Source organism: Callorhinchus milii, unplaced genomic scaffold (genome assembly GCF_018977255.1).
Source record: "Callorhinchus milii isolate IMCB2004 unplaced genomic scaffold, IMCB_Cmil_1.0 Scaffold7, whole genome shotgun sequence".
In the NCBI taxonomy this organism is placed as follows: Eukaryota; Metazoa; Chordata; class Chondrichthyes; order Chimaeriformes; family Callorhinchidae; genus Callorhinchus; species Callorhinchus milii.
In genome coordinates this window covers 11456388-11476893 of record NW_024704748.1, presented here as the reverse complement: position 1 = coordinate 11476893, position 20506 = coordinate 11456388, and the positions used below count along the sequence as shown (strand labels likewise).

General features: G+C 38.2%; 1 protein-coding gene across 1 annotated transcript; it reads right to left on the bottom strand.

Annotated features, from left to right (window-relative positions):
- Positions 1-6503: 6503 nt before the first annotated feature.
- Positions 6504-19831, bottom strand: cdhr1a (cadherin-related family member 1a). Its single transcript, XM_042336828.1, has 18 exons — positions 19771-19831; positions 19469-19471; positions 17983-18078; positions 17694-17839; positions 16982-17032; positions 16314-16403; positions 16122-16208; positions 15673-15789; positions 15430-15573; positions 15140-15218; positions 14437-14537; positions 13787-13990; positions 13007-13159; positions 12757-12921; positions 11465-11532; positions 9538-9766; positions 8507-8761; positions 6504-7046 (listed from the first exon to the last, which is right to left on the bottom strand). Exons 1-18 carry the CDS (start codon positions 19829-19831, stop codon positions 6504-6506), a joined length of 2592 nt encoding a protein of 863 aa, XP_042192762.1.
- Between the last annotated feature and the right edge of the window lie 675 nt (positions 19832-20506).

The window sequence follows — 20506 nt, the reverse complement described above, 5'->3', positions numbered from 1 at the left end:
GGGATGTGCCACAAAAGAAAAATAAACCTAGTATTTGAGATGGAACATGCAGTGCAGTGTATTGTACTGTCAAATCATTATGCCTAGTGTGTTCTGAACTTTTTGTGGTGACTCACTGTGAAAATTATACCAAATCATCATTGATTTGTCCTCTCCTTAGCAGCGTTCCCTTGAAAGCTTGAGCAGTAGAGTTCTCTTCAATACTATTAAGTGATTGGAGTAATTCCTGTTTGTTGCTCCGAATTGCTGCATTGCTGGAAATAAGGTCAAATGACTGTTTATGCAAAGTAGCCATTTTAAGCTTAGTCTTTTTTAAAAAGTAACGGCTGGGAAGTCTCAATGACTGATTAATTTGACTAAGTCTGTTTGTGGATCATTCCAAGACTGGTAAGTTTCACCTTGTCAATGCAAATAGTTCTTTGTGAAAATATAGAAATTGATTTCTCAAGTGTGTTGTACCATGTCATCTGAGTGAAATTCATCAAGTATTCAGTAATACATTTTTGGTATTCTGGAGCTCAACAAATGCATCCAATCAACCCAAGGGTAAGGACAGCTCAGGGACTCAACATTCTGGCTGGGCTTCAAGCACAATTACAATGCCAGAATTTAATCTGAAGTAAAATGCGACTAAGGTAATATGTACAGCATTCCTATCTTACTCAATTCCGCATGTCACGGGCATCAGTCTGGTAACACAATTTGCAGTTTTATACATTGGAGGAATGTTAATATTCTTCACAGAGCAGTATCTTTTACAAGATTAAAAATCAAAATTTCTGTTGCAATCTTCTTAATCTGACAAGAGAATCATTTTATACAGAACCAGTTTGTTCTGGTTGTGCTTAGTCCAGCTTCATCAGCTGTGGATGTGCCAGGCAACAATGAGGCCTGTGTCATATGCTTGGTTTCAGCTGTTGCAATTAGAATTGATCTGTGCTCAAAATTTCCTCATGTAGTTCAGTGAGACTTTTCAAGTCATTCTAGGAGCTCAATCAAATCAAAGCAGTCTCAAACTGAATTCTAAGGCAGTTTACAGAGTTGTATTTGTCAAGGTGAGCTGCTATTGTATGTCACAGAGAAGAACATGAAGTTCAACATGTTTTATCATTTTGTTTTGCTCTTAAATGAAACATTGTATGCATATTTCTAAAATGTTTATGTGCACTTTATTACGGCTGCACAGTAATCTATGGATGTTAACAACAAAATCTGTGCCGTGAACAGTTTTGCCTTTCCCCACCTCTGCAACATTACCCGACTCTGCCACAGTCTCTCACCACAGGCCGCCGAGACCCTCATCCACGTTTTTGTCATGTGCAGGCTCGACTGTGCAAACTCCCTGCTTGCCGGCCTCCTCAACTTCTCCCTCCACAAGCTGCAGATCATTCCAAACTCTGCAGCCTGTGTCCTCTCCCATACCAGGCTCCGCAACCCTATCACCCCTATCCTCGCCCGGCTCCACTGGTTTCCCATCACTCAGAGGATACAGTTCAAGATCCTGGTCCTTCAAAACCCTCCACAGTCTTGCTCCTCCATACCTCTGTGACCTCCTAACCCCCTACCAACCTGTCAGCGGGCTCCGGCCTGTTTCACATCCCTGCCTTGCCCGCCCCATCATTGGCGGGTGGGCCTTCAGCCCCCACCCTTTGAAACTCCACCTCAGAGTCCCTCCACCTCACCCTCTTTCTTGCCTCCTTCAAGACCCTCCTCTTTGACCATGCCTTCGGTCACCCTCCCACCCCTACCCTCCCTACCCTCCACCCCTCCTGATTGCAAACACCAGCTCGGGTGCAGATCCCTGACTGTCCAACGTCCTCTTGACATGAAAGGCGCTACACAAATGTAATTTGTTGTTAATATTACATAACATACAAGGAAGAGAATAATTCAGAATGACCGATAGAAACTGACCATATTCCTGTATATTAACCTGAGGCTTTTTTAAAAATATATAGACATTCAAGGCAAGTAAATTGGCAAAAGCAATGTTGTATTGAAATGAGCAAATGTTGGAAGAAAGGATTTGAGATGTATTTTACAGATGAAATAGATGAATAAGATTGGATTTTTGATTTGATTGCTTTGAGAAAAATCTGAACAAAGAAACAGAAAAAATATTAAACAATGAGTAGTCTTTATGGACTGGTTAGCACCTACAGCAGTAAAAGGTGTCTGGGTAAAATTAAGTAGAAATACGTGGTGTTATGTGAGTAAAGGCTTTTAAATGACTGGGTAGATTTTCATAAAAGGGCACAGAAGCTGCTTACATGTCCTTAGTTCGCTGTTCCAACGTCATTTGGAATGTAGGTTATCTCTGGATTAAAGCTTTGTACAGGGTGTTGCAGGTATTAAAGTTTTACATTTGCATTATAAGGAAGCATTTCTGTACAGCAGCAGTCAGTTTAATGTAGGTTCTGTTAATCGGAACATTTAAATGGCCAAAGCTGCTGACAATGATAGATTCATTGATAGGAAATGATCAAAATGTATGTGTTACTGAATATGATCCCTGATTAGATTGACACATATGAAGACTTCTAAACAAATAGCTGTGTTTCAGTATGGTTTCAGTAGATTTTGTAAAATCGTTTTACTATTTTCATGTTAAAGAGCATGTCAGATGGTATAATTATGGAACATCTATAACCTCTCATCACATAATAATTCTGCTGTTAGGAATAGGTTATTGACATTAGTTCTGCAACCTCAGTACTCTTCTTTTCTCTCTCGCCCCCCACCCATATTTCATTTGCAACTGTATATCTGTATTCTCATTTGCATATGGTACAATATAAAATAAGGCAATCTCACATGATAGCGCCCAACAGAGACATTCATAGATTCCATTATTGCTCTGATAGCCCAGGATTGCTCCAAATACTATTCTACACCAAATTAAAACTTTGCCGTCATTATTCACCATTATTTACGTTGAACTAGTAAGTTTTCAAACCACTTTGTACAGTTTTTAGTGATAACCGTAGAGACGAGAAAAGGAAAGTTACCAAAACCTGCAAAAATGTCTTTTTTACAAGACATTTGTTTTTTATTTCAATGTTCGGTAAATTTTGCTAACAATGTAACAATAATAAGATGAAAATAGGATAATTGGGTAAAGAAATGCGCTGTGCACTACATGGATTTGTGGACACTCAGTTTTGCTGAAATGTACAGTTATTTTAGGATCGTAAACTGAAGTTAATCCATTCCTGTCAATCCACCTGGGTCTGGCCATACTCTACAGCTGAACACTTTGAAGTAAAGTGGATATGGCAACTTACCCTAGTTCCTAGTTGACCGGACTAACCTGCCAATATTTTAGTAGAACTGTATTTTGTATTAAATTGGCAGTATCACAACAAAAAGCAAAACAGGATGACTGCTGTGACAAATGGGAAAATAGATTATTCAGGCATTTCTTTTCAGTTTATAAGTCAAAGCACATCATTGTTACTAAGCAAAAGAGGCTTTGCACAGTGTTTAATCTGTGTTAATGCTCTGTGCTGTCACTGGGTGTTAGAAGTAGAGTTGTGTTGCATTTGTGTGTGTATATATGTGTGTAAAAGTTTGGTTCTCTTTAGGATAGAACTGGCTCCGAGGGTTCAATAATTCAGTGCATTGTTGATGACTCACCAGCAAGTCTGACTAAACAATGAGTGCTGGAAGTGTAGACGTGTGTTCATCTCTGTGAGCCCAAACTCTAGGAAAACAAGCTTTGTGTGGTGATTACCAGTTTCTTCCCATCTCATCTTTTAAAGATGAGCTCATTTTAAAAAACTGTTCTATTTTGCTCGCTGTTTACCACTAATCTTGGGTAATGTTGTTGATAAGACTTGAATGTGTGACTGTGGCAAGAAACATTGTGAAACTTGAAAGGGTTGCCAGTTCAGATACAGTTGAAATATTTATCAACACACCTTTTATTTATCAAAACAATCTGCGATACAGATTTCACATTTTAAAGACTTAAAAGCTTATCAAAATATGTGATGTTTTCACAAGACCAGTAACAAAGTTACAATTCTGTCACTTTGTGCAATGCAAGTTCTGTGCTGTTTCCATCCTGTTTGGACACACTCTCTTTTTCATTCATGATTTTGCAAACAAATTCAACTTCTATCAGCTGAGGGAAAGAAATCAACAATCCCGGACATTTGATTTCAAATTTTTTTTGTTCATGCTTTCAAGAACTATTTGTTCCACATTGCCACTGGTCAGAGATTTTGTTTGGGTTAGCCGAGTGTCTTGATGCATACGGAAACCCATCACCGTGCTTAAGAGCATCCAAACTTCATTAGTCAGAGGATGAGGCAGAAAATGTTACTGTATGAAGTACCTCCATTTCCCCTATTGATTGTAGCAAGAGAATGTCTCCTGTTGTATTCTCCACACCTTTTCTTGTGCCTCCCAACAGGAACACTAGTTTCAAGATGTAACAGAACATGAACAGAACAAAAAGATTGTCAATATGTCTACTACATACATGCCCACTAGCAAATATTGTTGGCTATAAGCCATAATGGAGTAACTCTGAGGGCGTTTGTTTGACCTTTACAAAGTAAAGTACCACAGAATGCACAAAACGATATATTTGTAGGAAAACGCTCTTTACAAAAGTTCATTACACCTTCAAACATGAATCTAAAAACATTTGGGCTGGTTGAAAGTCAAACATTGAATTCCACATTGTAATGATTTCAAAGAGTCCAATGCAAATATTTAATTGTCTACAAATTCACAACTATTTTGTTCTATGGTTGCAGCTTTCATTCATCAAACCAACAAGGTTTGGTGGATAATGTTCTTGTGTAATAGTTATTAAAAAAAATTCTAGCTCTAATTCTCTTCCAGGGAGATCAGCTGGTTCTATTTATCCAGTGTACCAGAAATAAATCAAGAATTCATTCAGGTCATTTATTAAACTGCCTAATATGGCAACGTTTTCCCTTTCTATTCAACATTAGACATGAGGTATTTCAGGCTTGTGGTTGTCACAGTGACAATTTGATAAGGTTTACCTTGGCTGCCTAACAAAAATAATTGATTTATGAGTTGCATTTGTAAAGAGCTCCTTGCCGTAAATGCAGCCAAACTGAAATCATTTAAACTGAAGAAATTGCTGACATGTTTACCATTTTTCAGTAGCAGAATTCACTTCTCAATATATAAATGAATCATTATTTTTAAAAAAAGCTATTCCAAATCCATAATAGGATATTTTAACTGTTTAATTCCAAAAGGTTGCCTTGGAACGATTTGGAGAAATCATGAAAATTAAATTGTTTTGGGGGGGAAAAAACACTATTGTAAGTCTTGAAAACAATACTGTGTATGTTGGAACAGGAAACTCGAAACATGTGCACAATAAAGAGGTGTCCATCCAGAAAGATGGAAAAGTTAAAGATCTAAATACTGCACCTTTCATTCTTTGAAATTTTCATTAAATGTGAAACTGCTGGCAACAAAGCTAATCAAATACTTGGTATTTGTCTATCAGTAAAAATAAGTTATTCTGATCTTGTATAGATCAGCGGTGAGGCCACATCTGTGAATACTTCCTTCAAAAGGGTATTGGATGGAGCACAGAGAAGAGCAACAAAGTTGATTCTGGGATTTAGCATGAGATTTGTTATGCTACGCAGAGAGACATTTGCTTTCATTGGAAAAATTATTGAGGGGAGGAATGATTCAGGTCTTTAAAATGACGAGAGGTGAGGAGAATGTTGGTATCAGTGGACTAATTGTTTTGGACCAGGAGGGCATTACCAGAGGCTATACGATTTAAATTAAAAGCTTTAAGCAGAACTAGAGATATAAATTTCTTACAAAACGGGGGATATGTGGAACAGACTCCTAAACAGTTGATGGATCCATTCACTCCTTTTTACACAAAACAAGACTAGGAATGTGTATATCCTTCCATTCAATAAGGAAGGATTATCATTGTTGAAATCATGCAAAGTGCTTCACTAAATTTATTGTGAAGTGTTGTGACTGTGTATTTTGTAGGTAAATGTAGCAGTCAATTTACATGTAGCAATGTCCCACAAATAGCTATGAATGACAAATTTTATCTGGGCTTTAGGGCTAGGAGATATGTGCTTGGGAACAGTTTTAGAGGATATGTGATGAAAAATCCTTCAATAATTTGTGTGTTGCAAAGTTCAAGGGGAGTTGGGGAAAACTGTCTGTAGCATGAGGGAGGCCAGAAAAGAATAATGGAGTTGTAGGGATAGATACCTATTCAGATACTAAGTAATCTGTATGAATTAGAGATGGTTTTGCATGGTCTTTTAGAGTGGGTGAAATGGATAGATGCCTTTTGCTCACTCCATGCTTTATGTTCTGAAGAAGGTGAATAAACTGTGCCTCTGAAATGGTGTTTAACAATGCACTATATATATTTATGCAATAAACCATATGTGCTTTGATCTCTAAGAAGTCATCAATTAGGCTCCTATATCACAGCATTTGTTTCAGTTGGTTGTTGTGAAACCCTTTTATAAGTATAGTTTTTGAGTATCTTCATTCATTTTCTGTTCCAGACGCATTTTGAGCTCAGACACCAGAGCAGTGCTGATATTTGCCTTGTACTTTGATTGTCTGGGACTGAGTGATCCTGACACCGTAGGTAGATTCCAGTCTGGGACGTTGAAACTGGCTGAGAACGTTGACGATGGAGGAGGAAGCAAAGGTGCACATGGTGGAGCCATCGGAGGATCCGGACTGTTATTGTTGGTGTTCACATTCTGTATGTGTGCATTATCAGAGGAAGCTATGAATTTATCTGATGTGTTTTGGGACCTCTTAATTTTCCACCAGTTCAATCTGGGAGTCCGTGAACGACGATCTACCCTTCTCTTTATGATACGCCTCACCGGGCCAATTCTATTGGATTTTTTGTTCCGCCAAAACATGGCCGTTGAAATCAAGATTGTAAGCAACACAAAAAAACAAACTACTCCAGCTATCACTCCTAGGGCTTTCATAGGGTTATCTTTAGTTTGCAACAAAAAGGATGACATGGGCCCTTTCCCAGAAGTCTGTAAAAGAGTACAAAGAAAACAAGTGGTTTAGTCCATAGGACTGGGATCTCCATTTCAGACAGGAAAAAACGGGGAAAAAATTAATTAATCTGAGTGATCGTCCCATACAGACAGAAAAAAAGCCCATCAGATAGACATATTTGTAGTTCTGTAGTCATTTAAAGACATACAAAGTGCAGGCATTGAACAAAAAAAAAATAGCCTTGGTTTCATGTCTTATCTGACACATTGAGGATGTATAAAAATGCAGCCCTGCAATGTTTTCCGGAGAAAAGGACATTAACTAGCCATCTTTTTTTTCTGGTGGTCTCTTGATAATTTTTCGAATTTTGCCATGAGGATGCACTCTGGATCTTTTCACAGTTTGCCAGAACATTAGCGCAGATATAGCCATTGTTAAAGAAATGAGAGAGATGACTGTGCTTGTAAAAATTCCAAATATTTTCCATGGCTGCTTCCTCAGGCCCCAAACATAAGATATTAGCCTTGATTTAATCTGGAAATGTTAAAACATCAGATTTCAGTAACAGAAGAACTATTATTGGGTCAAACTTGCACTCTGAGATATGTTTCCACAGTTGTTAAGTATTCAGGCAAAAATCCTTTCTAACAGCAATGTGTTTATCTCCACAACAGAATACAAAATGGATATGAGAAATTGAGATGACTGAATTAAAAAAAGGTAAGTTTTTTTTCTGTTAAATATCTTGTGAAACTTTGTTTGACATGGTTTGAAAAACAATTATTTAAGATTTTAGATTAATTTAACGGCTAAAAATCACTTAAATCACTCACTTAAAGGTCACTCACTTTGGTTAAAATAAATCCAGTTTGCAAATATTACAAATGAGATGCAAATAAATCTAATCCTATTTTATTTCAACCATATTTTAATTACTTGCTTCCAGGCCTCTGCTCGTATCACTTTTATGCCAACTGCTACAAAAGCAGATTTTTAGTTAGAAAGTGAAAGGAAAATCTGCCAATTTCAGTCGTGCTGCTGGCAAAATAAATGTGCAGTGTGAAACTCTTGTTGCTTTGAATGATTCTCCACAACAATACCAGGAATCTGGTACAATCTGAGCCCAATCTGTACTGCGCATATTGGAGGCTAGAAATAGAAATGAATTACTCTCACCACCAGCATCTCATTTTCAGGTCAGATTTTCTCAGAGACCATGAAAAACACAAAGTGTCACGTAGGAAACCTATTTGATGAGCCTCAGCACTGCAAAGTAGGAACGCGACTGTAACTGTATGGGCACATGCTATAACTGATCTTAAAATTTGCCAATGAATGCTAAAGATGAACATGTTTGTGGTCCAGCATTATTGGACCTCATCTCTGTGAACCCTCTTTTACTCCCTCTCCCTTCCACCCTCCTCACCCTCCCACCAACCTGAATCTTTACATTGATTAATGGTTTACGCCTTGGCCCTGAGTAAAGGGTACCTACCTCTTCTGTTATATCGATCTTCACCACGGCTGTTGTGCTGAATGAAGGGGAGCCTCTATCTTTCGCTTGTATCACCAGTGACCACTGGCAGTCTTTATTTTTTGTTATATTGTAAATGACTTCCAGAGATTTGATATAGGATTTCAGCGCTATCTCTCCCGTGGCGTGATCAATGTCAAAAACGTTTGCTGGATCTGCTTGCATTATTGAGTAGTCCACAATGTTATTCGGCTCTTCAGCATCATCATCCGTGGCCTGCCGGTAAATGTCACAAACCCATTCAGAACACAGCTCTGCACAGTACACGTTCACTGGGCAAGCAACAGGTTCTGATTTGTTAGAAATGACACTAATTTTAACAAGAGAAAAAAAACGCAAATGCTTTGCGTTTGTGTAAGTAAAACATGTGACGTGTGACACAGGGAATCAATAGTCTAAGGTGGTCATGACTGACAGAAAGAGCCTCAAAATCTCTCATACCTTCTCTGGAGCATTCATAGTTTCTTTGTTTCATTCGCAGCTTGTTTCTCAATTTGGTGACAGCACATTCTAATCAGGATAGAAATGTTGCCTGTATCTTTGATCCCATTTCTGAGACCACCTCCATACGTTTCACTTAAACCCCTGCTGGTGCTACGCATTATAAATGTCTCAGTTGCCTGCCACTGTGACATCATACAAAAAGTAATTTTTTAAAAAAGGGAGAAAGCTAATAAGAAGGTGACTGGATTTAGGTTTTTATATATAGAACAAGTTTGCGATCCAGATAAGAGTGTGACTTTTCTTGGTAGGGTTTTGTTTGTGAGTATACAGATGCATTGCTTCCCTGATCCCCTAGAACCTGGCATTTTCTCCACCTCTCCCACCAATTCTCCTCCCTCTACGGTGAATCTAGTTGATCTGCACTTGGTGCTGAGTTCAGAAACCCACTATTCTCCCACACTCAAATCATAATCTTCATCATTACAGTCAATTTATGATTGTTTTACATTCGTGAAATCCAATGATTTATAAAAAAAAGTTTTTCTTACCTCGACTTTTATAGTTGACCCCAGAATCATAACCTTCTGCAAAATGTTCTCGTTAAATTCTGGATAGTGATCATTCATATCTAGAACTGTTACAAAGATTTCAGCCAGACTGTACTTTCCTTCCACATCTTCTGCCTTGACGTAAAAGCTGTATTTAGATTGCACTTCAGCATCCAGCTCAGCCCAAGGCTGAGTATAAACTATTCCCGTGGTGGGGTGAATCAAAAACCTAAATTTAAAAAAATATAATTTGATGTCAAATATAGGGCAACTCAGCAGCCAACCTGCACACAGCAATGTCCCCCAGACCGCTATGAAGTGAATGACCAATTTTATTCAGGCAATTGTTGATCAGGACATCAGGAGAAACTCCCTTCTCTTTTTGAATAACATGAGAATTGTAACATCCACCTGAAAAGGCAGACAGCATCTCAGTTTCACTTCTCATCTGAAGGACAACATCTCCTACAAAGGAGTGTCAAAGATGTTGGTCTTAAACGAACAGACTGACACGTAAGAAACATCCACACAAGTTATTTTTTAAAAAAAACAATGTAGTGTCAATTTTCTTAAATTTAATTGGGAGCTAAGAACAGAACTGTGCATTTGTACGTGATGTTGCTGAGTAACAGCACTGACTAGAGGGAGATTTGATTTTCTACAGATACTTCCTTATCTAGTTTAAATATTAACCCCATTTATCTAAAGCAGTTCACTGCTTCACCGTCTGGCATGGAGGACGCTATATAAATCTAGTTTAAATATTAACCCCGTTTTTATAAAGCAGTTCATTGCTTCACTGTCTGTCGTGGAGGGTGCTAATAAATCCATGTTGTCATTGCTGTTGTAAAAATATGATTTATATCTTTGCAAAATGACATAAGTTGGGTTAATTTGAATTTTAGTAATAAAGATAAAAATCTGTGTGAAAGCTAATGAAAGATGCATTACATTAAACACCTCCATGACCTCAGCTTCAGTCATTTCAGGTGAAACTTGTTGGCAAATAAAATTTTAACTGCTATCCTGGTAGATGCACGCAAAAGGATTAGTGAGACCTAACTCCACTTACGTTAAAGGATTAACATCTTAATGCATGTAGGGCCATTGTCATTAAAAACAATTTATTTGGTCATTTGCAGCCATTTTCTCTACCGCATTAGAAATATGCTTGAGACATTAGTTGGTGATGTTAAGGGTCAGGAATGCTGAAACAGCTTGATGCAAAATTTGGTAATTCCTTGCTTAAATTGGACATTTTCTGAGATCAATTGGTGAAGACTATTTAAATTAACAAAAGCACTGATATGAATTCTTTCTTTTTTGGAGAAGAAATATCATGGATTTCCTCATAATAAAATACTTGGCATACTATCTAGCTATGCTGATAATCCTTTAAAGATTAGTGAGACAGAAAAGGAGATAGAGCTGCCATTAGTGCATTAAAGCAAGTACTGATGTTCATATCTGGTCACTTTGTTAGGATTGGAAGATCTGAGAACTATCAAAGCAACAGGATCCAAATCACTTGGGAAATCAAAAACATTACATATTTAATATACTGCCAGCATTTAACAACACCGGGTCTAATCCGTTCCACATTACAATGCTCAGGGTTTGCTTGTTCAGTAATAGCATTTTCTTGTACGACATGCAGTGCGACATGATAATATGCAAACCCCCTGAATGTCCTCATAGATTCTCAGAATCCAAGAAATTACAACCTGGAAGAAACCTCTTCGGCTCATTGAGTCTATGTTGGTGTCAGCTCTAATTGCTCTAATCCCAATTAACTGCTCTTTTCCTTTGCCCTTCTATTTTGTTCCGCTTCAAAATCAAAGACAAGAAGTTTGTATAATATCCTTTGTTTCATCATTTCTTTTATCTTTAAAACATTCCTTTTTTAAAAAAAAGTAACATTACTTACAGATCAGCACCTATTCCGTATATGGAATACTTGGTTTCTCCCCACTTCCCAGAATCTGGATCATTTGCCTGTGAAGAAAGTACCAAATAGTTGAAAAATAATATTATGATGTGATGATTGAACAGTTTATTTCCTGATATTTGCAATAAAATGGTTAACTCACAAGTGATTTCTGAAACTAAGATCCCAAAAGATTTGTGGACATGTCATATGATGCCATATGTACTTCCACCCCATGTTACACTGAGTGCCATAAACAAACCAACTCTCCATTTTGAAATTCTGCTCTGAAACCAAATGTTAATGTTCTATGTTTAATGCCTCAATCAGTTGAACACCTCATGAAACGTGAGAGTGGGCATTCTAGATTTAAACCCTGGTGGTACCATTCACCATTTCAGGTTTTCAAGGTCAGTAAAAATCCTTGGAGAAGAAGCTAATCGGGCGTGGCTGAGGTTCAGCTATCTCCGAAGAGATTTCAGAAGTGGCAAATCCACAGTAAATATAAGGTTTTGTCGATGGCTGACTTGTGAGTTTGGTTCATAATGATCGTCGTTGCTGTAAAGGGGCCATCAACCTCCATTGTGGTTCAAGCAGGATACGCATTGATCAGATAATTATAGAATGTTACAGCACAGAAACTGGTCAACTGGGCTGTGATGATGTTTATCACCACATGAACATCGTCTGTGATGATGTTTATCACCACATGAAGCATGTAATCTAATATAATCCCATTCTCCTGCTCATTCCACACTACCCTTTAAAATGCCTCGTTTTCAAGCATTTATTTAATTCCCTTTTAAAATATACTCTGCGTTAATGATCCCAACCACCAGCTCGGGTGTGGATCCCTGACTATCCAGTGCCTTGGGACGTCCTCCTGACATGAAAGGCACTATACAAATGTAATTTGTTGTTGTTATTTTGTGGCAGAGAAATCACACATTCTAACCGCCTTAACTGTGAAGATTTTCTTTTCAAACTTCACCTTTACTCTTAACTCTGAACCCTCTTTCTACTGAATCACTGACCACTGGAAATAATCTATCGATATAGCCTTGCCCCCCGCTTGGCTTCAGGCTCCGCCACTGGCAAGCGCTCTGGGACGCTACCCTGTGTATGTGGGGGGGGGGGCGGCGCTATATAAATGTAAGTTGTTGTCGTCGTTCAATTTGTCATCCTTTAATCTCGTCTTCAGTCATGTAAAACAATATGTAAACCTGAATGCTTATGTGTGAGTATGTTCAGTGGAATAAGGCACAACCTGCAAGATTGGTACCTCTACTTACAGTGATGCATATGATTGTGGAGCCCCCAGGTGAATTTTCCGGGATACGTGCGATGTAGAAGTCTGAGGTGAATTTGGGAATATTGTCGTTTGTGTCGACAAGATGAATGGTAATGTCAGCTGTAGAACTGAACTTCTCTGGAGTGTCTGTCTCCACAGCAAGGAGCTATAGGGAAGAAAGGATACAATTTTTAACAGCTGCAATACTTGTAAAACACAGTTTTTAAATAAAAATCCCCAAACTCACAAACCTTGAAGGTAAAAAGTTGGGACTTTTCATAGTCAATGGCAGCTGAGTTCTCCACTATTATTGTCACTTGTGCTTTGTTGAGAACTGTTTGGGGAATAACTCGAAATATGCCTTCAGGACCCACCAGTTTAAGGTTGAATTGTGCATTTGTTCCCTGTAAGAAAATAATGAAATGCTGTCATTATCATCTCAATCACATACTGCGTTTAAAGGATGTGACCTTCAGAACAATGTGTCTCAGGAGGGAGAGAAGTAGGAAAGGCTTTGCTTGAGAGTGATGTGTTGATATTCTTTTTAACACATTTGAAACCGTGGTGTGAAAACAAATGGATAAACCATATTTTCTGATTTAACCTCTTTAACAACAGTACATAGGTCTTTCCCTGTTAGTCTCCTCTCCCCCCTCCTCTCCTGATGATGCCAGCTCTTTTCTTTTTGTCGCGAGGCCTTCAAACAATCTTTGACCTATCTACATAAAAGTCAATAATATTCTTGATGTGTGGGTTCAGATATTCTGGAAGACTAGTTCAAACTTAATGTTTACTGCTGCTGAAATGAACACATGTTTAACACCAGCAAGTCTTTCCTTAGTGAAGTCCCAGATGAGGCTAGCGGGCTTTCATTCAGGGAAAGGAGTGCAAATGGGTCCCATGTGTGTAACATCTGACCGAGGGTATTTTGTGATCCATCTAATTGCTTTACCTGCTTGTGTGGTCATCAGAAATGCTGCATATTGATCTGTGGTTAATGTTGTGGTACTTTTCAAAACTGGTCAACAAACCTGATCGGAGTCATTTACTGTTATTTTCAGTCCTCGCAATATCTCTCCTTCAGGGGGATGCTCGTACATTGTAATTTCAAAATGTGACTGAGGCCCATTTTCACCGTAAAACATTGGCGGATGATCATTGAGATCCACCACTTGGATGCGAACTGTGGTAGTTGTAAATGCTTCCACGTCACTGTCAGGGTTAATTTCTGAGGCCTTGTACAAAAACAAACACAAAGCATCTTTAACAATTTCCTGAAGTCACATTGTATCTTATTGCATAAGGTAGAGTGTGTCACAGCTGACACGAGTGATTTAATGTGACTCCATGCTGTGTCCTTCCACTTTCTGAGGTACTGATCTCAGTTGTGTTGATGCAGGAAGCACCTAAGAATAGCCAGGTATACTGGAGAGGAAAATCACTCTGAATTGCTTTGGCTCCAACAACCAGCATTGGCACATGATTTTACTGACTGCCAACTATTTATTTTCAAAGTATTAGTCATAGTACGGCAGAGCAAAATTAAGAGACATCATGGTGTCTCATACTCAGAAGACCAAAGGCCATTCTTTGTCACCACATTTAGGTAGCTTTGTCGGTGATGCATTAATCCCAGGATGCGTTGGGTTATACATCATTGTCCGAATTTGTTTTGGCTCACCTGAATTAAAAGTTTGTAGAGGGTCTTTTTAAGAAGATCTGTAGTTTCAAGAACTGTAATGACTCCACTTGAATTATTTATTTCAAAAGATTCATCACTTCCTATTTTTAAAAAAAAGGCAACTTTGTTAAACAGAGATCCGAGTAAGTAGTATCCAATTTTAAAAATCCAACAATCAGCATTTATGTAGCCTTTCACATAAGGTAGCATCTCAGAGCACTGCACAGTGATTGGGTTGGACACTGAACAAGGGAGTCGGAGGAGTTGACCAACCCAATTCTCAACAAAGCACATACACAGAACTCTCCTCAGCCCATACCTCTAAATTGCTTTACTGCTACATAAATGCGGCAACATTAAGACAAATTCACATTAGGGTTCTGAACCTTTCATGGTCTTAACCTTAGAATTTGAGGTTGGGCAATTCGTAAATTCAGTCCTCATTTGAGAACTGTTTTGCCACAATTTTGCAACTGTAGAAAACTGGTTTCTGAATGGATAATTTGAGTAATTTAGTAATTCTGCAGTCTTAAATTGGAAAACAATGTTTTTGAGGCTAAGATTATGAGACCTTTGGACATCAGAATTTCACAAGAAATGCAATCTGCATTTAACATTGCAAACAATGTATGCTCTTTCTGTACTTTGATACAAAATATCTTTGTGTTCCCAGTCGCCACTCTTGTGGTTTCATTTCACTTACCGTTTACAATTGTGTAAAAGACCGGGTTTGGGTTACCACGGTCGCCATCATATGCCGCCACACTAAATATTGCAGAACCCTGAAAAAGAAATGAGGATTTGTAATTTAGATGAAATTTAACAGACGAGAAACATGGCTATCTTCTAGTTTGGTGTCCCGTTCAGCCTTTCCCCAAAAACTAGTGCATAATTCAACATGCGTGGGTTCAAAAATAACAAGCACCAAGACACAAAATCATGTATATGTGCAACAGCAAAAGGGCACAGTGTAAATTACAATGCAGCACTTACAGCCTTTGTATCCTCATAGACATATCCAAAATATGGTGTTCCAGCAAATATAGGGAGGGTGTCCTGGACATCCACCACATTAATTGTTATGGTAGCTGTTGAAGACCAAACCTTATACTTTCCTTTGAGCTTCCCACCTCCGTCCTGAAATAAATCACAGTTTAGTTTTGCTTGTTTTTTTTGGTTGCAGCGAATTACAGCAAACTGTTGTATTTCTGTAAGAAATAAAACTTGTCAATTTACCTTGGCTATAATAGTGACAAAATGAGTCCTGGACTTCTCAAAGTCGAGAGAAATGCCCGGCCTTATTCGAAGGATGCCGCTATGTCGATCCATTGAAAATCTTTTTATTCGTACATTCTGGAAGAGAGAAACCAAGGGATCATTAGAAAGAATGAGGAGTATCAGAGGGAAGACTACAGTTCATTGCTGAAAGGCCATTAATTCCCGTTTAATTCTTTCCACATGCATTCATTTAGGAACAGGACATATATTTCTGAATCCCAATCACTCTCAACTGGGGGCTGAATAGGTCAGAAGCATATTCACAGAGTTTTGCTAGCCATGCTAGATTTTAGAAAAATTACAGTATTTCAGGGTTTAGAATTCCCATTGATGCACAGAAACTTAACTCTTAAAATAGCCTGAATAATCGTGCTTTGAAGTGATTTAGGAATTGGATGAAAGTATACCTGTAGAAAATATGTTATACTGCCTCCAGATCCATTGTCTTTGTCTGTCGCAGAGACCTTGAATATGCTGCTCCCTGAAGGTGTATTCTAGTAGGAGGGGGGAGAAACGTAGATCACCATAAGTGCTCCATGAAATATTGGTCTGTCAACATAACACACATGGCATTCGGAGACAGTAAAAGAGAAACTCACCTCAGGGACATCGATGATATAAGGTGCATTGATGAATTGTGGGCTCTCATCATTAGCATCCGTGACAAGAATTAGAACCTTTTCCACAACCTGCAAACATTAATTGTAGCTCTTTATTTATTCTTCTCCACCAATGTTTTGGTTGAGCCCATTAACCCCAAAGTGAGGCTAAATGAAATATTGAATTGTTATAATCGAAGGCAATAAGGCCCACAAGGCTTAAATGTACCATTAGGCTTTCAGCAGTTCCGCTCAGCTAAGCATTACCAAATTGCTAAAATATGTTGCACATTGTTTAACATTTCATTACATAATGTCATAATGTCGCGATGAGTTGGGATATTCAACAGTGAATGTGAACACAGAAGATAAGATCTGTTCCCTCAGGAAGAGCAGATTTTCAAGCTTTTTACGAGTAGGGCTGACAACTCTCAATGTGCACAAACAAACTGAACATTAAGATGTACTGACAGTGAAAGGGATATTTATTTTATTCTTTTCAAGTTGGGGTTGCTTTACATTAGATTTAAAAATGGTGTTGCATCCGAGCTTTCTATATCTTGTGCACAATTCCACATTAACATGAAGTATATTCCACACAGAACATTTCAATTTGATACTGGCAGTGGCTTGAGTATAAGTTCTTTTCAACATGTAATGCTACTTACTTTATTCAAGCCATCTGAAATGCTGACAAGTACTTCAACTTCATCTTCTTTCTGTAAAACAATAGACAACCAAATGCCACTGAATAAACATGGGAGCAAGAATCTCCTCTGAGCGTAATAACTTTTACAATTTGAGGAAATTACCATTACAAAGAGGTACCATTACAGTCCCTACACTTGGAGGTAAAAGGAATTTCACCTCCATCGAGCATACATTCTTTATTCCAGAACCTATACATTTATGACTGATTGATAGCATGAGAAATTCTTTCATCCAGAATGGACTGGTAGGCATGCATTGGTGGGCTGGTGTTTAGGGCCTTATTTGAAATTAAAAATGTTAAATTGAATGGACTTCTTCTCTATATGGCTGCGAAACACATGAGCAAAATGATTTGAGGTCCATTTTGCCACTGCACAAAACCATGTTCATTTTTTAAACAATTACCAAACTCACTCCAAAAGGCCAGAAGAATGGCGAGTGCAGGAAATGAGAATACGAAGGGAGCTTTATTCTCCAATTACTTTGGACTATAATTGACCTGAAAATGCTTGATGGTAATGAAAAGTGCACCATGATGAGGGATTCTGGGCGTTATATGGAGCTGAATTAATTTCTAGTTTAGATCACTGGGTTAGCTTTCAAATTAACAATGCATCTCTAATGATGGGATTACAAAATGTTATTAAAATAATCGTCAAAAACCATTACCTCTCTGTCCAGCTCCTCAACCAGCGTGACTTTTCCTGATTGTGAATTCACGGTAAAGTAATGTTTTGAACCAGGTTGAAATGTCATACCATATTTCACTGAATTTCCTTCCAGATCTGTCCCATTTAAAATGTATACTTGTGTTCCTAGAAATAAATGTGAAATGCAGAGTTCTTTCAGTGGATTGATAGCTTTCATTTTGACAAGAAGGATAATACAATGGTGGAGAGTAATAATGCAAAAGCATCGTACAGTATTTTGCCAGTTTCAGAGCTGGTAAAGTGCATACCTATAGGTGTATCCTCAGGAATGCTCAACAGGGCCATATTTCCATTGGTGTTGTTTGAGTCATTGTCGTAGAAGTAGGGAGCATAATCTGCTTGAACTAGTGAGAAATTACAACACTGTTTTAACAATAAACTTGCCAACATTTTTTCAAAGCACCAACTAGTATAAAATATAATAATATAAAAATAAATTGGTCACTTCAATCTGCGACTGTTTGTGGGACACTGATGTGTGAAATTGGCTGCCGCATTTCGCCCACAAATACACAGTCAATTCACATTACAGTCTATTCTGTAAAGCGCTTTGAGACATCCAGAAGACATGAAAAGCGCTATATCAAATGCAAGATTATTATTATAGACAAACGGTTGCGAATTAGAATTGTTAAAAACACAATATTCTTCTTCAGAACAATTACTTTAAATTATTGAGAAATATTACGTTACTAACTAGTGATTTAAAAAGTAATCAGTATCATGGATTGAGGGAAGCTTCACAGTGTCCAGACCTGGAATGAGTTGCTAATCAGTTGAATTAATTCCCTGCAATATTTGGCAAATTATATAAACTCTACCAGTGGATTGTTACAGATTTAAGATGATATCATGTCAGATGTATTTGCAAATGTTGTTATTCAAACAGTAATTACAGTACACATTTGACTAAATTTTTCCTGGGCAAGGCAAAATGTTGGGCACGTTTCCTTACTCGACACGTCTCAGTTTACCTAGCAGTAAGTAGGAACCTAGTTGTTAGTCCATTGTCAAATCACTCTTCTGGGGAAAATAATCCTTTTAATAAATAAATAATAATAATTATGGTCACTCAAAATTATATTTTGGACTGTTTGTGGGACACTGCTGTGTGCAATTGGCTACTGAGTTTCGCCCACCAAATATACAGTCAATTCACTTTGAGAAGTCCAGAAGATGTGATAAGGCGCTATATCAAATGCAAAGATTATTATTTAACAACAAATTACAAAGGGGATGGGGGTGGGAGGATGATCAAAGGCACGATCAAAGAGGAAGGTCTTGAGACAGACCTTTGAGGGATGGAGTTCCAGAGGGTGGGGGCAGAAAACCTGAAGGCCCAACTGTCAATGGTGGAGTGGGCAGGGGACATGAAACACGCCAGTGCATGCCGAGGAGAGGGAGTGGGAAGGTTGGTAAGATGTTAGTAGGGTGCAGATGAAGCGAGGAGCAAGACCGTGGAGGGTTTTAAAAGTTAGGACGAGAATCTTAATTAAACTCAATCTTCCTGGGGATGGGGAGCCAGTTAAGCCAGGTGTGGAGAAGGTGATCGGCTCACAGAGCTCAGTGCGGAAGAGGACACGAGCTGCAGAGTTCTGAATAATCTGCAGGGAAGAGATTGGAAGTCTGGCGAGCATGGAGCTCACATAGTCAAACCCGGACGTGACAAACGCATATAAACATTAAGCATAATTTTTGATGGGTTGTAAATAATTATCAAACTATAGTACTTACTAGCTGAGTTGGTGAAGGCAGACATGGTGAGGAAACAAAGAAAATGGTGAAACATTACACCATTGGCTTAGGGATATTCCATGAAAGTGGTCACAGAAGATGCACAAATAAACAAATTATGTTCCAATAAAACATAATCTCCACTAAATTTTAAAATACTTTCAGTCAAGGACATATTTTACATTCAACTTATTCTAGGAGACCAAATGTTGCGTGTTCTATATTAGTAATTACTTACACAGAGGATTATTGCGAATTACATTGCTCATTCGGATTCAATCTTTATAAAAATGAATACTCACCCAGGCAGACATGTACCAAGTTGAGAAAGATGGATCTGTAGAGCTTCTTTAAGTGCTTCATCACAGTGATGGATCTGAATCTTGTTTTTAAAAAACACAAAGAAATTGATATTAAAGTTTCTTATTTCTGAATGAGTTGATGAATCTTGTGGTGGCTGTTTGAGAGGCTGGAGCTGGACAGAAGGGTTGACAGCAGCTAAGGTTTTAATCCGATGACACATCCTGAGGAGCCTACAAGCTGCTTTCTCAGGTAAGTCCTTCAGTAAAGTCACAGTAGTCCTAAATCTGCTGTTTACATGAATTTGGATTCCTCTTAAAGTGTCTGTGTGGGTGGAGAGGGGGCAAACAGAGACTTTCATTGTAACTTCACTGATCGTGGCAAGCTAAAAGAGGCAAATCCCCAAATAATGTATCCACTGCTTTGCTTCCAAGCAAATCATGAAATTGGGAATAAATGTTAAGTTGTTTCTTGGATGAAAAGTAATTATGTTGGAATCTATCTTTGTGTCTCATGGTGTGTGGCAGCACCATGATCAAAAATAGCCCAGAACATTGTCCATTAACTAATCACATGCTTCAGCTTTGCTGTCAGGTTGTACAATATCCATGGTCTTTTTTATTATTAAAGGGGTACTGTCCTTACCAAAATGTTTGGTGAACTTTGAGTTCTAGGAGGGAGAAGGGCATTGTCTTGGGTTCATGACATTGACAACGTGCCTGACAGTAGCAAGGTGAA